Source organism: Aquila chrysaetos, chromosome 1, assembly GCF_900496995.4.
Source record: "Aquila chrysaetos chrysaetos chromosome 1, bAquChr1.4, whole genome shotgun sequence".
Classification (NCBI taxonomy): Eukaryota; Metazoa; Chordata; class Aves; order Accipitriformes; family Accipitridae; genus Aquila; species Aquila chrysaetos.
In genome coordinates this window covers 45,079,573-45,105,409 of record NC_044004.1, presented here as the reverse complement: position 1 = coordinate 45,105,409, position 25,837 = coordinate 45,079,573, and the positions used below count along the sequence as shown (strand labels likewise).

At 38.1% G+C, this 25,837-nt stretch overlaps 1 protein-coding gene across 7 annotated transcripts in view; it reads right to left on the bottom strand.

Moving 5' to 3' along the window:
- The window catches only part of MARCHF1 (membrane associated ring-CH-type finger 1), a 257,681-nt gene that overhangs the window by 131,974 nt on the left and 99,870 nt on the right, over window positions 1-25,837 (bottom strand). Inside the window, exons 1-2 of one of the 7 annotated variants that reach the window (XM_030022402.2) lie at window positions 17,398-17,583; window positions 16,918-17,126 (exon numbers count right to left, since the gene is read on the bottom strand). The exons of 3 other annotated variants lie outside the window; for them this stretch is intronic. In XM_030022402.2, the coding sequence (XP_029878262.1) occupies window positions 16,918-17,016 (99 nt within the window). In that variant the 5' untranslated portion in view covers window positions 17,017-17,126; window positions 17,398-17,583. Of the gene's footprint in view, window positions 1-16,917; window positions 17,127-17,397; window positions 17,584-25,837 lie in introns of those variants that run through there. 3 more of the 7 variants (XM_030022733.2, XM_030022495.1, XM_030022310.1) reach the window with 3 other exon arrangements.

Sequence of the window (25,837 nt, the reverse complement as noted above, 5' to 3'; positions counted from 1 at the left end):
CATCTTCAAGTCACAGACTCTTGCTCTCCAATGGTCATAAAAGTTGTACAAACTCATAGTAATGACATGACCAGTATGGCCACTTTTGTAAAGGGGCACCTTCTACCAGCTGCTCAGCTCTCCAAAGTGGCAATTTTTGGATAGCTTTTTCCTTTAAACCTTTTGTTCTTACACAGAAAAACCCACACATTTACAATTAAAGGCATTTCTGCTGCACAATTCTTTATGGTCCATGCATTTATTTCCTTTTGTGTAAGATGAATTTTATGGAGCATCTACTCAGTGCACAAAGTGTTTAGAATTGATTTTCATAGTGACACGCTCTGCTGTTTTTATATCCACAATTTTACATGCATGACGAATAACTGCTATTCAGACATATTATTTTCAGGTGCAGAAGTGAAGGCCAATGTTTCATAACGTGGTTTTTGGTGGCCCTAACATTATACCAAATGCAACTGACTTTATGAGGACACCTGGTAAAAGTGCCCTGTTGCTTTGTGCATAAAACGGAACGTGTCCTTTACCCTGAAACAGCCACCCTTCCTCCAGATTTTCTAAACCCAGTCTTTTTACATCAAACAAGCAGTAAAGTTAGGCAAGACTTCTTATGAGGTTCAAATTTTTCAAAACTTGATTCTCTGTCAATCACAGGTAAACACTGTTCATACAGACCAATGATTACCTTGGAAGCACTTTTATTCCATCTCTGACAGCCTCAATTTGTTACAATTTTAGAGAACTTTTATCACTAGGTAGCTGCATGAGGCATAAAAAAACCCCTTTGGGATTACCATAAAAGACAAGACCCTACAAATTGCTGAAACAGACAGAAAAACAATCCATATACCATATAAAAATACCTCTAGCATAGAACAGACTTAATGTTTCTTATAGAACTAATTTTACAGCCAAAGCAGCTCCTACATACAGTACTCAATGACCAGAAATGATCAGGCCCATTAGATGAAGCAAAGATACCAATGATGTAAAACAGCCAAAGCCCATCAGGGGAAAAAAAACAAACAAACAAAAAAACCAAACCACAAACCACCAAACCCAAACCAAAAAAACCACAACAACACACCTTTCTAACTTTAGATAGAACAGTAAATCAAAAGATTACCCTAGGAAATGTGGGAGACTCAGTATCTACAGAACAGAAGCTGAAGTAGCACACAAACTTGTGTTTCATATCCAAACATCTTCCTGGTCAGAAAGAAGACCTCAGCCTATCTTCAGTTAATATTTATTTAGATGAAATATCAACTGGAACTTGAATCTAGCAAGGAAAAAGATGCTTGATGCCTCAGGAATTTCTTAAATCTCATCTGAAAGAATCCAGCATCTCATTGAAGCACTGAGCACACAGTGAGATCAGTTCTCACTGAAAACTAGCAAAAAATAAGTGGTTTGCTGTTTCTTGAAACAGCAAAATTAAAGATTAGGCATTTATATACCTTTTAAATATATTTTCATATTTTTATTCATATACCTTTTACCAAAAATGTCAACTGAATGCTCATGATTGTTTCCTGCTGAGATTTGCACATACATTTTCTTCTTACATCTCTCCCTAATAAAATGGTTGAAACTATCAGAAGCACCTGCTACAAGGTAAACATTTACTGAAATACTCATCTCTTCTACAGTGCACAAACCTTCTACGTTGCACTTACATCAGCTTAGGCAAAATAAAGGTCCCAAATCTGTTCCATGATGCAATCTCTTTCCCGTTCAAGCTCCCATGTCCTCAGGAGTCAGATGGTAAATGTAGCAGTGTCCTAAAAGCTGAAAGTGATGTTTTGTGACTGTGGTTGTTCTGAAGTGTAGACCGTGAATCCCTGGGTTTCTGACGGGGAAAGGCTTGCAGCAGTGCCCCCCAACACACATGCAGAGCCAGGGCATCACCTTATGGACTATAAGCAGAGTCTTAAAGCACAGCTCCCAAACTGGCAAGGTTGTGAACACTTTCACAGTTTGAGAATTCCTTGAAATCTGCCAGAGTAGGTAGGCAGAGCTAGAGAGCCTCAAAAACCTCTATTTGTTCTCCATGATACTTTCTTCCTTAAATTATTCCAGCTTTCAATTTTCCTAACCAGAAATTTGGAAGGAGAAAAAATTAGTAGGATCACAGGAAGAACAGAAAAAACTGCACTGTAACTCCCCCGCAGGCCAATGGAAAATTTACTTTTCCCTCATAGATCACAGATTATGGTTAACTGTAACCTCCTTCAGTGTGTAATCAAATTTTCAGGAAGTTAGTGTGCTGCAGCTACTAAGTTGCAATTTGGGGGTTTGTTTTTGGGGGGTTGTTTGTTTTTTTTTAAATAAACAAACATTTGTAGGTTTAAAAAAAAAAGCGCCTTTATTTAAAAGAAGCCTAATTACTCAGGCAGTATATTAAACATAGCTGCAGCAGTCAATCTAGATCATAAAAGACAGTACAATTAACAACTAAGAAGCCCCCAGCACATAGACTGAAATGCAAAGCAAATAATGAAAGAAAAAAGACAACCGAATCTCCATGAAAGTTTACTTTTTTTTTTTTTTTCTCCTTCATCATGGGAAGGACGGTAAGTGAATCTGTTTCTATAAATGACATCTGAAAGAGTAGTTCAACATTAAACATCTTTGCAGCAATTCAGGCAAAGTAAGACTGAAGAAATACTGTTTAGCTTTTCTCTCATTAAACTAAAGTAACATAAAATTGGGAATAGGTATTTGCACTACAGACTTGAGAACTCTGACATCCTATTATATCACATAATGCCACTTGTACTTCCATGAAATAATATTATATTATCATTTTCAGTGTTAACAAAATGTTTGTTATCAATAACATAACGATATATAAAACCTATTTTGCAGTCACAATGTTTGATTTCAAAGCTAAGTATACTTTGACTAATTACTTCACAGAACAGCTAGAACACCAGCGGGGTTTGCTTGTTTTTATTTTAAACAGAGTAATACTTCACTACTAGTAGAAGTAGAGCATTTGTTTCTTAAACGTTCCACTCTTCTGATTCTACCCAGTGCCAAATGTTATTCTGCCAGAAACTGAATGGAAAACAAAATATGCTTGTGCACACCAGAAAGTATCAAGTCTTAATGGAGGGCTGTCAAGGGAAAAACAAACAAACAAGAACACAAAAGATGTCACGTTGAAGATAAAAGGTTTAGTTAAACTTTAGTCAGACACATTTAACCTGCACCTGACTTACCTGCACATGAAGTTACCATACACAGATACATGTATGACTTGGAGTAATCATTTTAACAAAAAACATTGTATGAATCAACACTCCGATCATTAGATGTTCAAATTTCCCCTTATTTCTTTTTTTAATTCAGGAAAAAATGAGTTTAGCAAAATGCTGTAGGTTAATGATTTTTTTTCAGAACAGACACTGAAGTGATACCTCAAAGTTTTATAAAACAGGTCCCATCACTTGTGTATGGCAGCATTGTGAACTGTACTGCAAATAGCGACAGCAGAGTAACTATTCCCATTTATGTCATAATCTATTTATTTGAGCTTAGCTATTTAACAATAAAGGTTGCATTAGCTTCAGAGAGAAAATTGATTCTGTCATATTTCTCCTATAACACCTGGACAGCAGCAATTCAGGAGAATAGAAAATTCTATATTAAGATCTCAAATGAACTAAAAATTTTCCATCCAGGCTGGCTGGTGGCAGATGCTCAGACAATGAAATCTCTGAAAGTAAGGAATGCAATGCTCATTCTTAGAGCTGTGTTATTAAGCAAGAATGCCAAATTTCTTTTAAAAGCCACTGTCTTGAAATTATGATTGCAGAGAAAAAGCTTGATAATGCAATCTGTGAAAAAATACAAAAAACATCCTGAATGGCTTGACTTTTTTTTTTAGTTTGAAATGTTTTGAAGCAGACAATTCAGAATGATGATCTTTGAGCTGAATTGGGTTTGCATGGCAAGGTTTTGGTACTGGGTGGGGGCTACAGGGGTGGCTTCTGTGAGAAGCTGCTAGAAGCTTCCCCGATGTCCGACAGAGCCAATGCCAGCTGGCTCCAAGACGGACCTGCCGCTGGCCAAGGCTGAGCCCATCAGTGATAGTGGTAGCACCTCTGGGATCACATATTTAAGAAGAGGGAGAAAAAACCTGCACACCTGCAGCCAAAGAGAGGAGTGAGAATATGTGAGAGAAACAGCCCTGCAGACACCCAGGTCAGTGCAGAAGGAGGGGGAGGAGGTGCTCCAGGTGCCGGAGCAGAGATTCCCCTGCAGCCCGTGGGGAAGACCATGGTGAGGCAGGCTGTCCCCCTGCAACCCGTGGAGGTCCACGGTGGAGCAGATATCCACCTGCAGCCTGTGAAGGACCCCACGTTGGAGCAGGTGGATGCCCAAAGGAGGCTATGACCCCATGGGAAGCCCACGCTGGAGCAGGCTCCTGGCAGGACCTGTGGACCCGTGGAGAGAGAGGAGCCCACACTGGAGCAGGTTTTCTGGCAGGACTTGTGACCCCACAGGGGACCCACGCTGGAGCAGTCTGTGCCTGAAGGACTGCACCCCATGGAAGGGACCCACGCTGGAGCAGTTCGTGAAGAACTGTAGCCTGTGAGAAGGACCCATGCTGGAGAAGTTCTGCGGAGGACTGTCTCCTGTGGGAGGGACCCCATGCTGGATGCAGGGGAAGAGTGTGAGGAGTCCTGCCCCTGAAGAGGAGGGAGCGGCAGAGACAAGGTGTGATGAACTGAGCCCAACCCCCATTCCCCATCTCCCTGCGCTGCTGGAGGGGAGGAGGTAGAGTCTGGGAGTGAAGCTGTGCCCGGGAAGAAGGGAGGGGTGGAGGGAAGGTGTTTTAAGATTTGGTTTTATTTCTCATTACCCTACTCTGATTTGATCAGTAATAAATTAAGCCAATTTTCCCCAAGCTGAGTCTGTTTTGCCTGTGACGGTAATTGGTGGGTGATCTCTCCCTGTCCTTATCTCGATTCATGAGCCTTTCATTATATTTTCTCTCCCCTGTCCAGTTGAGGAGAGGGAGTTACGGAGTGGCTTTGGTGGGCACCTGGCGTCCTGACAGGGTCAGCCCACCACGAGCCCACCATTTTTCTTATGATGGTTCTTTTGTCCTCCTCACACATTTAGTATTGACAGAATTGTCATGACCAGTCTACTGATTTTAATTTTATCAGAAATTAACACTGTGAGCCTGATTGGAATACCAGAATCTTAAAATAATTTATGAAGCTACGATAAACTGCCCTTCTACCTATCTGCTAAATACACAGAAGACCAGTAACATGATTTATGGTCATATAAATAATACAGAATAAAGATTGTATTATTAAAGAAAATCCTCAAACACTGATACAATCAAAAAGGTACTAGAAATTTCATGAATGAGAAGTTATATGCTGGAGGCCACAAATACCAGCTGATGCGTTACATGAGACTTAACAGTTCTGCATCAAATTCTGCCATTCTTCCAACCTCTTCGAATTTACATTTTTAGTTCTTATGTGTTAGTATTCAGAAATTTTAAATGGACAATGACACCCATAGTCCAAATTCTCAACCACACTCAACAAATGCACAAGAGATAATGATTAACATTTGTATTTTAAACAGAGCTTAAAATGCCAAAACCAAAGGAGCCTGCACATGAGAAATAAGTTGAGCCAAGCTGCACTGTATGCACAGAACTTTCATGATTATGTGGGAACTGTAAAAGCTGAAGGCTCTATTGTTTCCACGGAAACTTTTTACCTACAGGATCCGCCCACAGGAAACAACACAATGCATCCATATCCCGTATAAAATGGACTTCACTGGGGAATTTCAGAATGTTCTATGAAAGCAGAAGGAGCAGCACCACACTAATTTCAGATCAGGAAAATGAAAGCACAGAAAAATACATCTGGAATTAGAACCAAAGTCAGAGCGCTGTGAGGTGTCCATCAAATTCAGTCCTTGTTATAATGACTGAAAGAACAGCATTATAGATGATGGAGGGAGGAGGAAGAAATACAGCAGAAAAAGTACCATCAAAAAGAACACTATTTTCACACATTAAATGATTGGTCATGGATCCCATAAAGAGGACCATCAGAGAACCAGCGATGACTCAATACATTCACTGCAGCTCAGGAGGGCCAAACAACACTACCTGCAGACACTGGCTTACAGTGGGGATTCCTCAGTAATGAGACTGGAAATACATTTCAGGCAAGGCATGCGGTTAGGCTGAGCTCACAGCAGCACTACCCCTATGCATGCTGTGACCTCCTTTCCTCACTGTAGGAGATGGCAGCAGCATTAGAGGATTTTAACAGGCCTTCCTGTCGCTGCCTATCTGTAACAGTGATATAGCCCAGACACAGGGTTTGGGAAAGCCAATTCACATCCCTACCTGTGTCTAATCTCTTGTATTCAGAGCAAAAGGCTGAAAGTGGTTAGAAAACTGGGAGAGAGCAGTAAAGCTTTCACAACACTCATGCAATCACTATCCTACGCAACTCCAGCACCTTTAACTCTCTCACTCAGAACTACAGATATAGTGTCCTTCCAGGCACACAGTCTTCGCAGTTATCAAACCAACTCCTCTTTGGGCCTTGTACGCTGCCTAATCACAATCCTCTCTAGCTTCATCTATCATGTGATATAGCATATTCAGGTATCTTGGTCCCTACTCACAGGCACTGCATGGTTCACTGCAAAAAGGCAAACACATCAACAGAATGCATTTCACCAACAAAATGCACTATTTTCACAAGGCTTGTCCAATTAACCATTTGCACTATGTTAGTTATGAAGAAAGGGAGTCTCTGATGTAAATGGAAGTAATATTTTCAAAGTAGTTAAAACTCAGAAATACTAACACAGTATTGCTGTCTGTCCCTTTTCCCCCACTTCATTTTGTTCTTGCACCTGGTAGGTGACATTTACATCCTATACCGAAATGAAGGTTTCCAATTTCTTGCCCAGAACCATAAGGGGTAATAAGATGGTGAAGCATGAGCTGTATCCTCTTCATCCCCACAAACCAACAAAGCCAGTGCAACAGGCTGCTGCAGTAATGGTAGAGCACAGAATGGAAGTGTCTCCTTTTAAATATCCACAAGAGGATTTTTTAAGAGAAATGACAGTGGACAGCACGTGTGGTTTTTTTTGTTTGGGCTGCCACTAGACAACAAATCTCTCTAACAAGACAAACACTTCTTTAAAATCAATGAGATATTACCATAACTACTTTAAATTGTTTCAGCGTGACAGTGCTGTAAAATGCAGCTATAATCTCAAATATATCCAGCGAGTAAACTACAAAGGGTTTTCTTTGGATCACATGTCAATGGATCCAGACAATTCATCTACTTGCTCCAAGAGATGGTTTTCTTATTATTACCACTAAAATAGTCCCATCCTTTTATAGTCACATAATCCTATGACTACACAGCTGGACAAATTTGGCTAATAATTGAGCTAAGTGAAGGTATAGAATTCATGCTAATGACTGAAAAGTTTAATTCCACAATATGGGCACAGTTAAGAAACATATTCTGAACAAGGACATGCTTCCATTGCCTGCATGCTGTTACTGCGGCCACAATTTAAGAAGATAGCGCTGATGGGGAAAGGAAGTCACAACTCTTGTGTATTCAAAGCCTAGGAGAAGAGTTGAGGGATCTACTAATACTTCAAAGTAGGCTGAGAACCATCCTCTCTCTTCTTATTAAAGTTAAATCATGCCACCATAGAACACGAAACAGCTGATGTTTGCATTCCCATTAAAGGTAAGGTTACACTGTCAAATTCCACTCCCCAATACAAAATCTTGCCTTTTCTCTTTTCATTGAAAATAATACAAAATTCAGGGAAGAAAACCTCAAAACAGTAAGCTTACAAACGTACATATTAAATAGAAGCTAGGAAATGCGTTTTACAAAAATCTTTTCTACAGGCGAGAGCCGCCTTTGCCGGGGAGGGAGGGCCGGGGGCTGCCGCCCACCGCGGGCGCTGTCCGTGGTGCTGAAGCGGGGCACTGCGCTGTAGGCGGGTACCGGATTCGGCAGGGTTCTGCAATAAGCGCCTCATTTTTAAAAAAAAGGAGAATAAGCAAGTTTCGTGTCGTTCGAGTAGTTTCTGAAGCGTGCACATGCGTAAACTAGAATTGTGTTTCTAATATGCTTATAACAATTCACTGAAGTCAGGAATAATGAATACCCTTCTCCTTCCAAAGCTGAAGGTGTTGTCGGGGCTTTACGGAAAAGAATTTTTCATTTTCACAATAAGAATGAGCTACATTCAAAGTGTCTTGGAGAAAGACCTTCAAGCTGGTAAAGTCTGCTCTGTCTTAGGGAAAAAAAAATCAGGTCAAATCCAGTATTATTTTGCTCATGGTTATGAAGAAGGATTAAATATTATTGTAAATATTAGTTTTATATAATTGTGTGTCAGTGTGGGCTGACTATGTTCCTGAATACACGGGCTTTTCTCCTTTAATTTTTTTTTGTTTGGATACCTTGATTCAGACAAAACTGGATACACCTACAGGGCTAGCATCACAAGTTTTGCAAAGCTGGCAGTACGCTCAAGCAATGTGAGCCTCTGTGATGTTGTTCCTTAACTAATTGAATAGTTGCAATCAACCAGATTTCAATGCCTGAGAGTTGTTTTTAATCAGAACAAGATTTGGCAGGCTATATGTGACTATGGAAGCTGCTTTCTAAATGGTATCTAAATTTGAGAGTACTTCTCTAAAATGAGTCTTGGAACACAGGCTTTGCAGATGACAAAGTTCTGCTTTAGATAACCTTCATTTGAACTGTATTTGCAACATGTCACCCCCCAGAAGAAAAGCATCTGCAACAGAGAGAACAGTTCACAGAGCACTGTTCATAATGGAAGTCAGTGTGAAAGGCGCCCAGAGCAAATAATCAGTTTTTCAGCTTCCTGAATTGTTTCCAGTTCCAGATCAGCCCCATTCAGCTACCAGGTTTAGACAATACAATACATTCTGGAACCTGTCTCAATTCCAGCCACTGCTTCAATCTAATTCAGCACCTAAGTCAGTCACGAAACTAAGCAAGCCATGGAAGGTTATAGCTGAAGACAAGGCAAACAACCACTAATTTAAAAAGATGGAAATTTTTTTTTTTGTGTGGTTTTGGTTTGCTGGGGTTTTGCTTTTGTTTTTAAAAAACACGATTTAGCAGGAAAGATTTACAATAACTTTTTAATATGGCAATGCTGCTTCAGTAAAATCTCACACTAACATTAGAAGGAAATCCAAACGAAATGAAATGAAATGAAATCTGAAGCCTAATATTTTAAACTCAGAACCATCTTAGAGTAGGAGAGAGAAAATACACACACAAGCCCAAACTTTCAATTTACTGGAACTGGGAATTCCAGAGATAAAAGGAATTATAAAAGCTTTCTTCATGAGACTTGTAGTCAAACTTCAGCAGCATCAGAAGATATGCACCAGCAGATTGTAAGCATTGGTAGAAACATAAAGAGAAAGGAGGCTACTGAGATATGGAATCTTAAGCTTCAAATCCTTTATCAGTAAAAAGGCCAATTTTAAAATCAATACTAGTATTTGGCGCATAGTCAATACACAGCAACTCAAGTTGGTGAAATACGTTTTTATGTCTTCTTCTCATAAAAAGCGTGACAATCATACTATGCAGCCAGCAGCCTTTATGAAATCTTATCAGTAAAAGCAGCCTGTAAAGAACTGGCATTATCCTACAGCATGCTAATAAAAGCACAGCAAGCAATCTCTTATTTTCTTACTGGTAGCAGAGTAATGTTTTTTATTCACAGGAATAGGAAAAAGGAACAAGGATCCAAAATTATTAGAACAACCCTAGCCTGTATTAGGTAACACTTCCCCTTTCTCTCACTTTCATGAAATTGCCTGCCATAAGAATCACATGGCAGACCAAAATAATAACAGCTCCCAAACAGGAGTCAGAAGACTTACTGATAAAGAACTTAACTTTCTAAAGAATATTTAAGAAAACTAAGTACACCACAAACTGACTTACAGCTATACATTGGGAGCACCTCAGCCACTAAACACAACAGCAATCTATCACCACAAAATTACAGAAAAACTTCACCAGGAAGCAGTAAGTATCTTATAACTGCAGATACAGGTGGATTTCCATGCAAACATAGCATAGAACTCCAAACTGTGGTCGTGTCAAGAAAAGAAGAATAACCTCCCGTGTCTTTTGACAAATACCATCCAATATTGACAATATATAGGATTGGAGATTTTGCCATATATTGTATGTAACTTTATGTCCAACATGAGCTTTACATTAAGACAAACTATGAAGGAAAAGCAATATGTGTCAAAGTATATCAGTAATCTGATTCATATGCTAGAGCTCCCCCTCCTCATTCTCCCACCCCCACATCTCTTGCTGAATAAAAAGTTATATCTCCTAAAAAGACTGCAATTACATGACTCTCTTCAGGCAGCTATACTTGAAAACAAACACCTTTACATTTCCTGTAAAAAAAAAAAAAAATCCACCTGTATGTTAGGTAATAAATGACCATAACTATTTATCTGTTAAAATACACCTAAGAAACTTTTAAGAAGAGAATTTAAGATAATCAGCAACAAAACCGCAAACATCTGCTACCTGGCTGAAGAATTATTTCATCAATTTCCTGGAATTCTAAGGCTTTCATTCCTTGCATCACATGCCTCAAGCCATCCAGAGAAGAAATATCTGCTCTTTTATTAGCACTGGTATAAGTGACATTTTCACATATCAGGAGTTATGCTAATTTCACCTTTTGGTAAAGTGATCAGAGCCACTAACCAATTTAACTACACTAAATATTGTGCCTCCCCATTGCTGTGGTTTAACCTCAGCCAGCAACTAAGCACCACGCAGCTGCTTGCTCACTCCACCCCACCCAGTGGGATGGGGGAGAGAATCAGAACAAAAGTAAAACTCGTGGATTGAGATAAGAACAGTTTAATAGAACAGAAAGAAAGAAAATAATATTGATAATAATAATAATAAAAGAATTGGAATATACAAGTGATGCACAATGCAACTGCTCAGCACCCGCTGATTGATGCCCAGTTAGTCCCTGAGCGGCGATCCCCCCATGCCCACTCCTCCTAGTTTATATAGTGGGCATGATGTCATATGGTATGGAATACCCCGTTGGCCAGTTTGGGTCAGCTGCCCTGGCTATGTCCTCTCCCAACTTCGTGTGCCCCTCCAGTCTTCTTGCTGGCTGGGCATGAGAAGCTGAAAAATCCTTGACATTAGTCTAAACACTACTCAGCAACAACTGAAAACATCAGTGCCTTATCAACATTATTCTCATACTAAACCCAAACCATAACACTATACCAGCTATTATGATGAAAATTAACTCTATCCCAGCTGAAACCAGCACACCCATCCAAAAAAAAAAAAAAAAAATTTAAAAAATGTAAGACATTGCTTGACTTAAGCTTGTAAGGCAATAAAACAACATAAAAGACATGTAAAACCTTTATCTTTTTTCATTAATTACAGACATGTTTCAAGTATCAAATATCTCTGTATGTACTTCACAACTGCCATGAAAATCATTTAATAGAAATGCATAAGCACTACTTTCTTTGTAGCACACAAGAAAGTATATGCCTTTAAAAGTATTTCATCTATCATTACGTCTATTTAAAGTCAAGCAAGTAACAAGTGAGGTAACATAAACCAATTCATTCCCGTCAAGAACATTCAGCTACTGCCGCCTCCCTTAAAAAGCATGTCAATGTCTCCTAAACTATTTACAAGCTTTAAGGTAAATGTTAGCAGTAACTCTAGTCTGGCATTTAAAATAAATGTTAGTGGCTACTCTAATGTAGCATTTGAAATAACATTAGGTTTCACTTTCAATTCTGACTTGAAGGGAAGATCTGCTTACAAAAACACACATGCTCTTTACAATAAATGAGAATACATAATTTTGAGCAACTCATTAAACTTTTTCTTTTTTAAAGGTACAAACTGTACAGCAAAACCACCAAGTTCAAGTCTAATCCACCATACTCTCTCCATAAATGTCAAAGTATTTCCCTGATATCCTTTAAAGGCTCAAAAGTTGCAGATCTCTTGCTGCCTTTGAGGTGGCAGAACATGAAAACACTGCTGAAGAACTGACAGAGGTCCAGTGTTTCTTTCACAGCACAGAACTGTGCAATATGCAGAACTAAATTTCATGCCAAAGTACAATAAACATTGGGGTGAGGATATGACGGGGAAAAAGACAGACATTTAAGCAGGTAGATTCAAAAACTAATGTAGCAGCACTTATTTTTCATATGTGTTGAAGAAAAAGAAAATTCCTCCTTGCATCTTATTACGTTCTACAAAGTTCTGTGAAGGAAACTGATATTCATCATCACCTCTGCCAGAACAACAAAATATATTAAGACTATAGAAACATAGCAGGCATAAGTAGAAAACCATTTACCATTAAGTTATAAGCAAAGAATCAAAACTAAAAAAAAAAAAAAAAAAAAGTAACAATAACATGGCAAATTCATTACTTGTTAATAGTAACTAGAGAATATCAAATTTTGTAAGATCTTTAGGATATTGCGTTTGGGTTTGGTTCAACAGGCATAAGACTCATCACCATAACAAGCAAGTCAAACTACCATATAGAATGTGTCCAAAAGCCATATTACAGTTCCAAAGGCCTTTTTTTCTTTTCTTTTAATGAAAATTCTTGCAAGGTAACCAAACCAAGACTGACTCATACCTGTCACTGCTTGCTTTATTAAGATATCTTGTACTCTGAAACGATTACATTCAGATGAACAGACCTAATTTTTGCTTCTCATGGACAAGAGTTCATCATGCTAATCCTTTTAAAAGTAGCATGTACATTTTCCAGTACCACATTTTGAAAAAATAATGGTTAAGCTGAAAAGGTACTCCGTCTACATATTTAGTTTGGCAGCAAGGAGTATCCTCTCTGCCATATCATGACTTACTCCTACCACGCTGAGTATACAACATTCAAGTTTGCTTTCCCACAGTAGTCATGGCAGTTTATTCTATGACCCTTGCAAACTCTAGGTTAGTGTTAGTATTTTTGCTAAGCTTCACTCAGTTGCTCTGTCCAATTTTCTCTACTGTATGAAAATTTCTTTCTGTACTTAACTCATGTTAGAATAATAATCCATGCCCATACACAAGACAATGTAAACAGAGGCTACTTTATGAACTTCACAGTGTATGTTCACAAATAAATAATAAAATTATCAGCCAGAGCAGGCATTTTATCAACCATATTTTTCAGGAGTCATATACATTTCTTTAGCCTTTTTTATCACAGCAGAGAAAATGAACTGGAAGTCCAGCATAAATCTTTAAATATTATATACATACAAAATGGGGGACATATATTAATATGGCACTGGTCTCAAGGCACTGAAGTCTACGTTTTCAAAAACTTAACAGATTTGGAGTCCTGATGACATAATTTGATTTTTAGGTTACTGACTTAATTCACTTTGAACAACAGTCCTATTAACAAACTCTTCTGAAAACAGACACCCAAGTGTTTTTCTCCATCACAGAAACACAATTACAGATTTCACTGTAAACTTTCTCAAATACTGAAGAAAGCTGAATTAACTCCTGAATATCAAAAAAGTCCACATCATGTTGTGAATGCACCCTATACTCTATACTTTGGTCTTCATTTCTACAACAATTTTTTCCAACAGCATTACTAAAAGAATAAGAAAGAAAGACAGCTTGTTCATGTAAATGTTTTGGGCAAAACAAGTAGCATTAAAGCCTTCCTAAAATCAATGAAACAAACTAGCGGAAGATTATACCTGCATATAGAAATATAGTGCAGAGCTGCTGCAACAGGTTATACAACACCTAAGCATTTTCATTGCTTCATTATGGAAAAAAACTACCTTGTCTTTAGACTACACTCAAAGAAGCTCTATAGTTAAAATTGATGCAAAATCCATTGTTAGCTACAACTTCCGCTAATTATTGAGGCAAATCACCCCAAAATTACAGGAATAGACTGCACTGAAGTTTTTGCTCCCGCAAAGGGTACTGCATAGGAAGATTGCCTTAAAAAGCTTCCTCTACCGATTGTTATCATGCGTCTACTCCTAATAATGGTTGGATATCTATTATGGGCACTTGTGGCTCATAATTAATACTACACTTAATAGAATTCTTAAAAATAAACCAATATTTGGTGATCATCTGTAAGTGTGCATAGACACATATTAAAACCTTCAGATAAAGCATGTCTATGAGCATCTATAATCACAGAAAAGCATTACAGAATGAGTTGCATCATGAATCATAGGCAACTAAGGTTCTTAAATCAGCCAGATTTACGTAATTCACTGTGAACTTGGAAATAGTTCACTGCAGTGAGCTCTGCAATTAGACAAAAGATTAACTCTTCTTCATAAATTTTAATGCTGTTGTAAGGACATTGTATAAAATTCTCTAGCAATAACAGAATTTGGCATACAATCCTAACAATTGTTATCCTAGCAACTGGAAGACCTTGCAGACATCTCATTTTTTCATGTCCTCCTGAACCAGAACCAGCTTAATGCTCTCACTGTTCTAGGAAGCCCATTTAACTACCTTATTTAGCTTTCACCTCAAAATGCCTGCTAATGGAAAGGCAAAGGAAGCAAGTACTCACAGAAACAGTATCAGTGGATACCACGCACCCAGAAGACCCTCATCAACACAGACAGAAACACTGAGTACAAGCAAGGAAGTTTCCCTTTGTGAGGACCATGCTGTGTAGGAATTGCAGGGCTAGAAGATCATCTACATAAGCCTGAGCAACCTCTGTCTGGACAATAAAAAGGCCGGTTCGCTACTCCCAAATTACATCCACAAAAACCCCTTGAACATCATCATAATTTACATAAGCTGTAGATACTATGTGGAAAACATTAGTCTTTACCACTTGATCTACGATCTCTATCAATAGTATTAGGGAGTTTTTATGCTGTATAAATCACAGCCATAAGCCTTAAGGGATGAGCAGATATTCGAGCAGGATGATTAGGCTCTGCCCAGCAGAGAGCAGTTTGGCAACTACATTTCAATGAGCAGCATATACTTTAAGTTTGGTTGGGAGTTTTGTGGGGTTGGTTGTTGGGGGTTTTTTTTATATTCGTTTTAGAAGAGAACTTTCATGAACTCAATTATCCCAGCCATTTTGCTCTTTTCCACTATATAACTTCCACAACTTTCAAGAAAAGACTGTTTTCTGAGATACTGGAGTCTTGCTGAAATGATGCAACCCAGCCCTTATACCAAAAAAACCCTAGAAAAGCACATGAGATGATTCTTACGATTCAGAAGCTCCACACCTTCCCCACCCCCCTAAATTAACTATTACACTTATCTGACCTCTGTGTGAACGTTGCATGTATTCTTCAGTTAACTCTAATGATCAAATTAAAACAAGAATGCCAGAGAGCAATTTTAAGCTAGGTAACATTATATACTTCTGCTTTTCAGAGCTTGAGTCGTAATACAAAGAACAGTTTCCACCTGAACCTTCATCTTTAACCAATCAATGGAAGAATAAAAACAAACCAAAGCAAAAGTTTTCCATTTGAGAACACAAATCTCTAGATGTTATCAACTCTGACAACAGTGCTACCAGTAAGCAACTGGAGACTACTTCCAGGGAAGGACACTGCTTATACACAGGTGCTCAAACAAAAAACAGAATAATCACATCTAGTGAACTTGTCAAAGCCAAATATTGAGCAAAAAAGGCATCTTAAAAAAAAATAATAAAAAAAGCCTGCAAGCTTACCAATACTTTTCCACAATCACACAGACATGTTATGAGCATCAATCATCTGTTGAACTTAACAATTTTCTGAAAACTACGTCACACAAACCACAAAAAGAAAGTTAAAACACTACTTCTTTTAGGGATGCAGTTTGTCACACAATCTCTTACACAATACTTAAAAGACATCATGTTTGCTTTCCAAGTAGTTCCTTATTTTCCATATAGCAAGAGGGAGCAGAGAAACACAGATACAAGAAACATATCTATAAAAAGCAGATGTCTATGTTATGTACATTTACTGCTACATCTATAAATAGACTTATGTTTTGGGATGGGAAGGAATGCTTGCCTTTTTTTTTGGTCTTGCACAATGCATGTTTAATCTATACATAGCAAAAGTGATTCCTACAGGTAAAAATACCATTAAAATTACACAGATTTTCTGTATTTTTTGTTCTAACCATTAATATAATATAAACCTACAGTTTCTTCTTAACTGGAAAACAACAGGGTACAATATTTACTGATGGAACAACACTTTTGTATGTTTATGAATGAAACTAAGTCCTCAAGGGCTAAAAAAAATAAACACTGATGTCTTTTACATGATAATAAAGAATAAGTTATACAGCCCATGCCTACCTTTGCTATAACACATGCATATTAGAAAGACAGGCTTTAGCATGGTATTTTTGTTGTTTTTAAACAGATAGGAATCTTACTAAAACTACTTTTTCATCCAACTTATTATAAAGAAACTGCTACTTGACAGCTTATAAGGAACAATGACTGTTTGTCAGTACTAGCAGACTGCATGCATTTGAATAAAAATGTTAAAACCCCCCTAATGCACTTTGCAACTTCCTTCTTTTTTTTTTTTTTTTTTTTTTTTTTTTCTAATACGCTCCTTTTTTCTGTAATGCTGAGATGTTATCACAGGAGCTTGCTTCAGTGTGCTAAAGCATGCTGCACCCATGTGTACTGTGTAACGCTACGGCACGCCGCATCCTGCAGAGCAGCCAAACCCACTGGCTACCAAAGGCAGGCTCATCCTACCATAGCAAATCGAAACCTTCCTCTTACCTCGACTTCCTTGCTCTTCTCTTTGTTTCTGCCCATTGAACTTCTCCCATTGCTGGCAGTCTCCCGCGCTGGAACTACAGAAATCTGTTGGAGGGGCATTTTTACAGTGCTGCAGGTTGCCAATACCTGTTTGGATGCCTTATATCTTCACTCCCCCTGAGTAGCCCACCTGTATAATTGTTCATATCCTTGCTTTGCCAAGCTCAGCTCTAAATAAAAAGGGGAAAATATTATTTGAGAAACCGTGTAGCATATGCCAGGGTCTTCCATCAAAAAAGAAAAAAAAGTAAAGCAGAGCAAATTGCAAACACAACTGAGAAAGAGCAAACAAAGAAGTAAGGCACAAAAATCCAGAGAGTTTCACATGCTTAGAGTGATGAGTTGCTGCAAGTCATAACTCCTCTGCTGCATCCCCAGAGCACCCCCTTGCCCCCCTACCCCCCAAGAGCATCGTGGGAGACAATTCAATTTTTGCGTTACCTAATAACTGTCATGGAAACCAAGGAAACCTGCGTCTCGCAGGCCCTTATTAGCAATCGCTTCCCTCTAATGGCACAGGCTCCCACATTTGCAGCGGCTGCCAATTCTGCTTCTGTTTCCCCTCCGGTTCCACAGGAGTCCACTAAGCACCCAGAGACACCACCTCGTGCTGACTAGGTAAAGCAGCAGCAGGCTGAAAAGCTTAGTGTCCTATTTTGGAGCCAAAATCTCCTCCTTTAAAAGCACAGATAGCTTGCTGTGTCCTTCATGCGTCTGCAATAATCTGCTTAGGTCAAAGGATCTGCCTTGAAGTAAAGAGCAGCGGTGAGCGAATGAGGTGTAAAAAGGAAGACAAGACTGGGAGGGATTGCAAATGTGCCTTTCTGAGGTTGATAGTAAAAAGTTAACCCTTTGCTGCACTCTCTTTTCCCAAGATAGCACCAGAAGCAAGCTCAGCAGGACAAGCCAAAGGCAGACACACACATGTCTTTACAGTAGTCACACGCACTCTGAAAATGTCATTGATGTGAGCTTCTCCCACCCCACAGAAGCAAGTTCTCTCAGTTACAAGAAGCAAAACAGACAGGAAAACTGTTCCACCCTCTCCCCTCCCCCTAGAATGCAAAACAATAGAAAAGTGTCCCAGGTGCTGTATTACAAAAATGGATTTGAAGAAAGGAATCTCTTAACACTTATACTTCTTTTCAAAATTTATTATTCTTGATAAATATTAAGAATGCAAGCAAAACTAATTTTGATTAAAAATAGTAAAGAAATAATTAGATCAGAACTCAAATCCTTAGCACTGTATAAATAATACAGGAATGAAAGCAGAAAAAAAAAACAAAACCCAGAGCAAACACCAACAACGTTTTAATATGTTGTCAATTAAAAAAAAAAAAAAAAAAAAGTACTACCTAGGCCTTGAAATAAATCACTTCTATGTCTAGCTATATACAGTTGCACTTGGAATCCTAACAAGAAATAATGGCATTATATACAGCCTGGATTTTCTTACAAAGCCATGTGGGGAGGATTTAAAATACTGTTGATTCACTACTCCACTACTTCAGTTACTATTTCTCAGTCTGAGTTCACAGAGGTTGCAAAAGTCTAGCCAGAGATAAATTGGGATCTGGTTCATACTGCCACCCCAGTTTTACATCATTGGTTTAAACCGAGGTATACTGACACACTCTAATATAAGGGTTTATCAAATGCATTAACAAAGAATCATAATCTGGACTAGGAGTTTACAGATGCTGCAAGACACGTGTGTATGTGTGCACATTTTTAATTTATGTATTTATTATATATATTTTATATATATCCATAGTCATGAAATAGATTTACAAAGAAAAAAATCAAGTCTATTGACATTTACACAGTTCCTTTACACATTTTTAGCTGTATTTTACATGCTTATTCCATCTTTACTCTGATATTTCAAAATGAGTTTGCATGTAAGTTTAAACAGCTTCCAATGTACACAGGGAGATTTTTCTGACTTTTGAATATAAATCGGGAAAAAAAGACAAGCTCCTTCTTACCAAGACAGCTGTAATACAAAAATTTATTCTAGGAGTATTCAAAGACAAGAAATGTCATATACCAGACTGGTAAAGTTTAACTGCTAACCTCAAACTATACTATAATGTAAAGGAAATTGTTATTAGTTTAACAGAAAGTTTTAAAGCTACAGACAAACTCTTTTCCTTCCTCTGAGGAAGAACCGGATTAAAAAACCCTAAACCTGGCTCTGCTTTGTCATGATAATCACTTACCTCTTTGATAAAAACACCGATAGAAAACTAGTGGTTTTGAGGTATTAAAATGGAGCTTTTCTGTAGTGTGTGTTTCCATGTCTAGTTAAGCTTCAAAAAGTCAACCTACCTTTTGATACTGTGCCAATAATTCTGCATTTTAAATCGTCTGAACTTGAGATTCAAGTCAGAGATTTCTAGGTTAACCAGTAATCTCTAATCCCATCTATGTCTGTCTTAGCCAGAATAAAGACCTTAAAGGGTGTGATGTGCTTAGTTCTTTTTAAAATGATGAAGTCTTGTGGCCCCTTTTTTCCCCACAGCGAACCTATGCCATTAAAAAGCATATAATAAAAAAACCTAGTCCAAAGCAAGGGGCATACTTTACATTAAGTACGTCCATGCTTGCATTCTGCTTAACTGCTTCGCTAATTACACTTCTTCACCATGTGGAGACTTCAAATTACCATGTGATTGCCCTCACTGTACACCTGCTGAACATGGCTCTTCCCAGAGCGAGTGCTAAAACAAATTGCAAAACGATCAAGCTTCACACTGCTATATGTAGAAATATGGAGAGCACCACTGCTTCGTGGTAAGAAAGATGTTGTAAGATACGGGACATATCCAAAAGCACACCGTAAAAGTCAGTGGCAGAGGTGGGGTTGGGATAATTTTTCTGTCCCACACTTTAGTTTAGTGTTCCCTCTTTGCTTTTTCAAGTTTAATATATAGAATTATAAAATGTAAAGCTTTTGCATAAGTGTTAATACACCTACAATCTCAGAACAGCAGTACAACATCAGAGCACATCCTGCAGAAACAACAAAACTATTGATTTCAATTTACAATGTGTTTTTAGTTCCCAGAGTCCCAAAGTACTTCAAAGTTGTAATTAAAGTGATTTCATAGATAGATAGATAGATATACATACACACACACACACACACACACCCCCCTTTGTTAGAAAATATGGTAACTTCCACTCATTCCCTATGGTGATCAGCCTGGGATATTCTATTTAAACAACGCTAATTTTGGCAAATGTACCACCCAAAGAGTCATCATTTCAGTGCCATGCCTCACCCAAAGCACACCCTGACAGCTGCTTGGTGAAGTGTGGAGCTGCCATGCAAAGCAGCTACATGGAGTTTCTGCCTTGAGGGGATGACAACAGAAGAGAATTGGTGACCTGGAGCAGCTGAAAATGACACGTCAGAGAAGACAGCTATGTGTTGGGTGGGCCATTAGTAACTGATTTAAGTTACAGAAATATAATTCACAGTTCTTGAAGCAAGTAACTACAGAAGAGCAAAGTACCCCCCTTTTTGCTTATGGTTTAAAACCCTACTAATCCCTGTTCAGAGAAGCCAAGGGATCCAACTTAATTTTTAGTCACCTAACCGTGAAGGAAATCAAGACAAAAGGAACCATTTTCCTGGTCTGCTCCCTAGCTGTGGACTATACCGTGTGTTTCTTCTCTAGCCTGCAACACATGCAACCTCTTCATCTATTCCCTCCACCCATAGCTCCAAGGGTACTACGTCTTCTCTTACGCTCAGGACATGTACATTCACTGTGCAAAGCACCCCTGGAAGCATTTCCATAAGAATCAGACAACAAAAAGGGATCAGAATTCTAACCCTACATACACACACAATGCTTTTATTTTCACTTAACAAGGAGCACATTATCTTCTCACCATACCCATTTACACGGGCCTACTGCACTGAAGAAGAGAATCTGATCAGCTATGGTTAATGGTCCAACCATGGTGATGTAAGGGTCAATGAGAGAATGAAAAACAGAGATACAACCCCTTTTGTAACACAATTACAAGGAAACACTGTACTAATGTACTGCCAGTTTACTGGCAGCTTATATATAATCACTCTGCCTTATTGCCATCACTTACAGAATCGCAAATTTTTGCAAGATTCTTGAATTGAAGAAAATATAATAATAAGTTTCCCTGCATAAATAACACTTTCTTTTACCAGTAACAGGTAATTCTAATTCTTTTTTACTCAGTATAAAATCGTCTTTAGGTAAGATGTACTGTAGCCATTATATGATCTTTAAGCCAAAAGCTATATTGAATTTAAAAAAAATAAATTGTGGACATAAAATGCTTAGAAGTTGGTAGTTTGGACTCCACATTATTTGTCAAAAAGACACATAGGCTATGAATGCACAATGTACGAAAAGGTACAGACCTATAGCCTATAGTCTCCAGATGTAGGAATGAGTTTCACTGTCCCCAAAAATAATACAGAAAAGTTACATACACTGTATATACTACGCTCCCTTTACTATCTAACTGGGGAGATTTTACACCCTCATAAATGTTTTCAGACCTGTTAACATGCTTCCTGTATACTACAAACATCTTACCTCACCTTTAGTCTATACCTCCAGTCTCCTCAAGAGTCACTTTTATATATTACCCTCAGCATCTATATTACCTTCATTTCCTTAATAAGAAATTGATAAAGTATAACTCTACCACCTCATCTGTTCTCATCACAATTTTATTTAAGAACACAATAAAACAACGTGGTTTTATGAAAAGAGGCTGGACTGAATAATATTCCATTAATGCACTCAGATGCACTGCAGTGCTAGATACATCCCTGCGTAAAGTACAAAGCCATCTGTAACCCAAAATTTCTGCAAAGGATCCACTCCGTTTCCCTCTGATATTTAACAAGTGCATCAAAGCAACTGAGCCTCTCACCTCTGACCTGCACTGATGACAAAGTTACAAAAGGGTAAAGCATGTAACAACTACAAACAATTATAATAATAAAGGGTATTGTCAGGAGGCAGATTTCAAAAGAATTTATAGGTAAGTCCTAAAGAAAAGAATCCTGCCTACGATTTTAAATGAAATTCTGCTGTCAGGCTATCAAAAATGTATCAGCACATAGCTAAAAATTAAGGTTACATACCACAATGTATTCAGAGGCCTTTATTCGTTTACACATGCTCACACACAAATATATTCCAATAACTCCCTTTAAACACAAGCTTTCCCTTTTCTGCAGATATTTCAGAATAAAGCAGTCTTCACACAATCAGTATAAAATTTAGTACATTATCCTAAGATGCAAAAGTCAGAAAGGAGCCCACTTTCACTCACAAATAATTAATGTGGTTTTCTTTCCCTTAAAATAGCAGTTACTATTTTACATAAAGTTTTGAGAGTTAAAAAGAAAAGAAAACACAGATCTCACCAATATTAGCAAATTTAATGCAGGCTAGCTGTTGTGACTTTCAGCCTGTCTTACATTCACATCTTAGGCACAGAGAAGCAAGTCCAATCACTACAGCAGCTGTGGAAGTGGATACCAGTACTAGATAATGATCAACTGGGGTGAAGTACAGTCACTTTAACTAGCAGAAGCTTCTAACACCTAAATTAAAAATGCAGCTAGCGGTTGTCTAATGCAGACCAAAAAAGACTGATGTTAACCAATCCCTTGGGCTTCACAGCATCCTCAAGTTACACAACACTAGAATCAAACAAAATTTTTAGATAAATGAAAAATTCCTTTAGATCTTCTCCCATCCCTCACAGTTTAAAACCAAAACGAAAACAAACAAACAAACAAACAAAAACCAGTTTAAATCTACTGCAGTACAAAGTTAGTCATGGAATTAGGGCAAATATGAAAGTTATCTTTAGCCAAATACAAATATTTCAAAGCAGCATGGACCAGTTTCCAGATGCCTTTTCCTCTGAATGGGAAAACCTGTTGTTCTCTGCTATCTGGACCAGTATGTCTTAAACACTGTTCTGCACTGTGGGCTGGCTTCAAACAGAGGAGCCTCAGGAATGCAAGAGTTTTAGGCAGAACTGTTGTGGAAATAAGTCCTCAGCAAAAGCAAAAGTTGTTTAAAAGAGGTGAATAGAATTTGCCTTCTTCACAAATTAGAACAAATGGCTGTGGGATGTCATATTAGAAGTCACTTTTTAAATGCTATATGGAGTTCAATATAAACTTTAATGTAGCCATCATGTTATTAGATCCTCGGGGGGGGGGGGGGGGGTAGCTTTCCCCTTTGCCCAGCTTTAGCTTCATAATTGACTGAAAAGCTGAGAAGTACCACGCAATGTAATATGAATATGGGTATATTAAAGGTATTAAGGAAGTAATCAACTAAAAATTTCAAATTAATGTCTTTGGATATTTTTTTCTATGTTGCCATTCACAGGGTATTGCACATTATTACGCATCATTTCATCAACAGCACTACTAAGCACAGGTCTTTTTCCTCTATGGAGAGGCTAAAATAGAAGTCAGTGCAAACATGGATGAACCTATTTGCCACTTGCATAGTCTGTGCAGGTATACCGCCTAAGCATTTTTAGAACACCTAAAAATCCAAGGTCATGGAAGAGTACAAGTCAAAAAGCAAGTTAAAAAATTAAAAAGTAATAGCTGAGACTGAATTAAAATAAGCCCGGTACATCAAATAAAAGTTTACCTAGCTGAAACTTAGATTTGATGAAAGTGAGATATGAAATGACAGAACAGTGGTAAATTGGATAAAATGTGGCCCCTGGTTGTTAAAACCAATTATTTTCATTATCTCCTAGATAGCAGAATTAAAAACAACTTTTGATTTCCACTGTTAAATGCGAAAACTTTCATGGATGCCTTCAATAGACTGTTTGCACTAAGTTTATTTTATCTAAATTAAACCAAGCCTACTATTCACTTATCACACTACAGTGTCCCCATGAAATAGGGGACAAGGGAAGACTTGCAAAGTTCTGCAAACTGCCAGTGGCTTGAACAGCCCATTTCTCTCAAAAGTTAAAAAGACAATTTGGAATTTTTGTTTAAATGTAGCTATATCTTATAAAAACAAACAGAAAAAGTCAATGACAAACTTTTACGCAGAATGGGCAGACTATGTATTTAACCTATTTACACTACAAAAGAAATGAAATTATGCATTAAAGCATCCGCTCAAGAAACTACTATTTTTACTGCAGTGACACTTAGCTACTCACTACACAGACAAGGATCCTACTATGTTTATTCTAACTTGCAGTACCCAACTTCTGTCTATGCCCACAAGTGCTAAGAGGTCCCATCACCTCTCCAGTTCAGGTAGTTCTACCTTCACGATGAACACTAACATCTCAACCATCACTCTGCCTACAAACGTTGATGACCTTCAGCAATATAAAGGTGGAATCGTTTCATAAAATTACACTGTATGAAATTATGTTCCTGGTTTCGTAGTGCTGGAAGCAATATGCATGCCACACAGTCTAGCTGCACGTGTCCACCAGCATACAAACACAAAATTAAAATGCTATTGTTCATGTGCTACTTCAGAGCACAAATACAAGTCTAGTTGTTCAGGAAATGGCTATCAAGTTATTTCATAGAAGCATAGAATGGTTTGGGTTGGAAGGGACCTTAAAGATCACGTAGTTCCAACCCCCTGCCATGGGCAGGGACACCTTCCACTAGACCAGGTTGCTCAAAGCCCCATCCAGCCTGGCCTTGAACACTTCCAGGGATGGGGCATCCACAGCTTCTCTGAGCAACCTGTTCCACTGCCTCACCACCCTCGTAGTGAAGAACTTCTTCCTTACATCTACTCTAAATCTACCCTCTCTCAGTTCAAAGCCATTTCCCCTTGTCCTATTTGGTTATGTTTACTACAGGAAAAAAATAACTTAGTAAAGGTACTAAAGAGTAGAGGTCAAATAAAGACATTGCCACCTAAAGTATTATTTTCCATTATTTCCCTTCCTGCTTAGTTTTGGGTTAAATGCTGGAAACCTGAATCCAACAATCTTAAAGAGTTCCAGTGTTATTCGGTAAGAAGAGACTCAAGTTCTTGGCCAAGATTCAAAACTACCAGTCAACACAGAGGAGGGCCAGGGTACAATGCAGGAAGACCTGGACAATCTTCTAGATGAGAGCATGAGAAACAGACTGAAGTTCAGTAGTACAAGCAACACAGTTACCGCACTGGTAGAACAGGAAAAAGAAATTGGGTAGCAGCCAGAAGCACAGACTGATAAGAAGGATCAGCGTGTTGCTTAATCAAAGGATGACTGGAAAATGCTAATTATTATCAGCTGGAAAAATGTAAACATAGTCCCAGGGTGCACCAAGCAAGTTATTTCCAATTCTTCTTAGTCCTGAACAAACTATACCACTAATTTCCTCAAAAATTAGACTTTTCACTTCTCAAAGTTCTGATCACTGACATCAAGGAGATGCTGAACTTGGACATAGTGGGAAACTGTTCTAAAAAACCTGCACAACAGGAAATTATTATTTGCTATCCCACCTGCTTCTGTTACTGGCTACATATAATTAGACTGGAAGACCAAGTCTGTTTGTTTGTTTTTAATGCAGATATTCAGGTGCACAGTACATTGGAGATTATACTATGAACTGTGCTCTCGATCATTATTTGACAAAGAATGAAGACAGATGCACAATTTGTGATCACAAATAAAATCTTACAACCAGGTCCATCTGTTTGAATATTGAAAGTCTACTTCTAGAGATTTTGCATGTTTGCTAAGCATTATTTGCTTTGTGAATCTCAGCTGCCGGAATCTCAGCTGCCGGGATGTTTAAAGGACATAAAGAAATGCAAGATATTAAGTAAAAAATGCAAACTAATATTCATTCAAA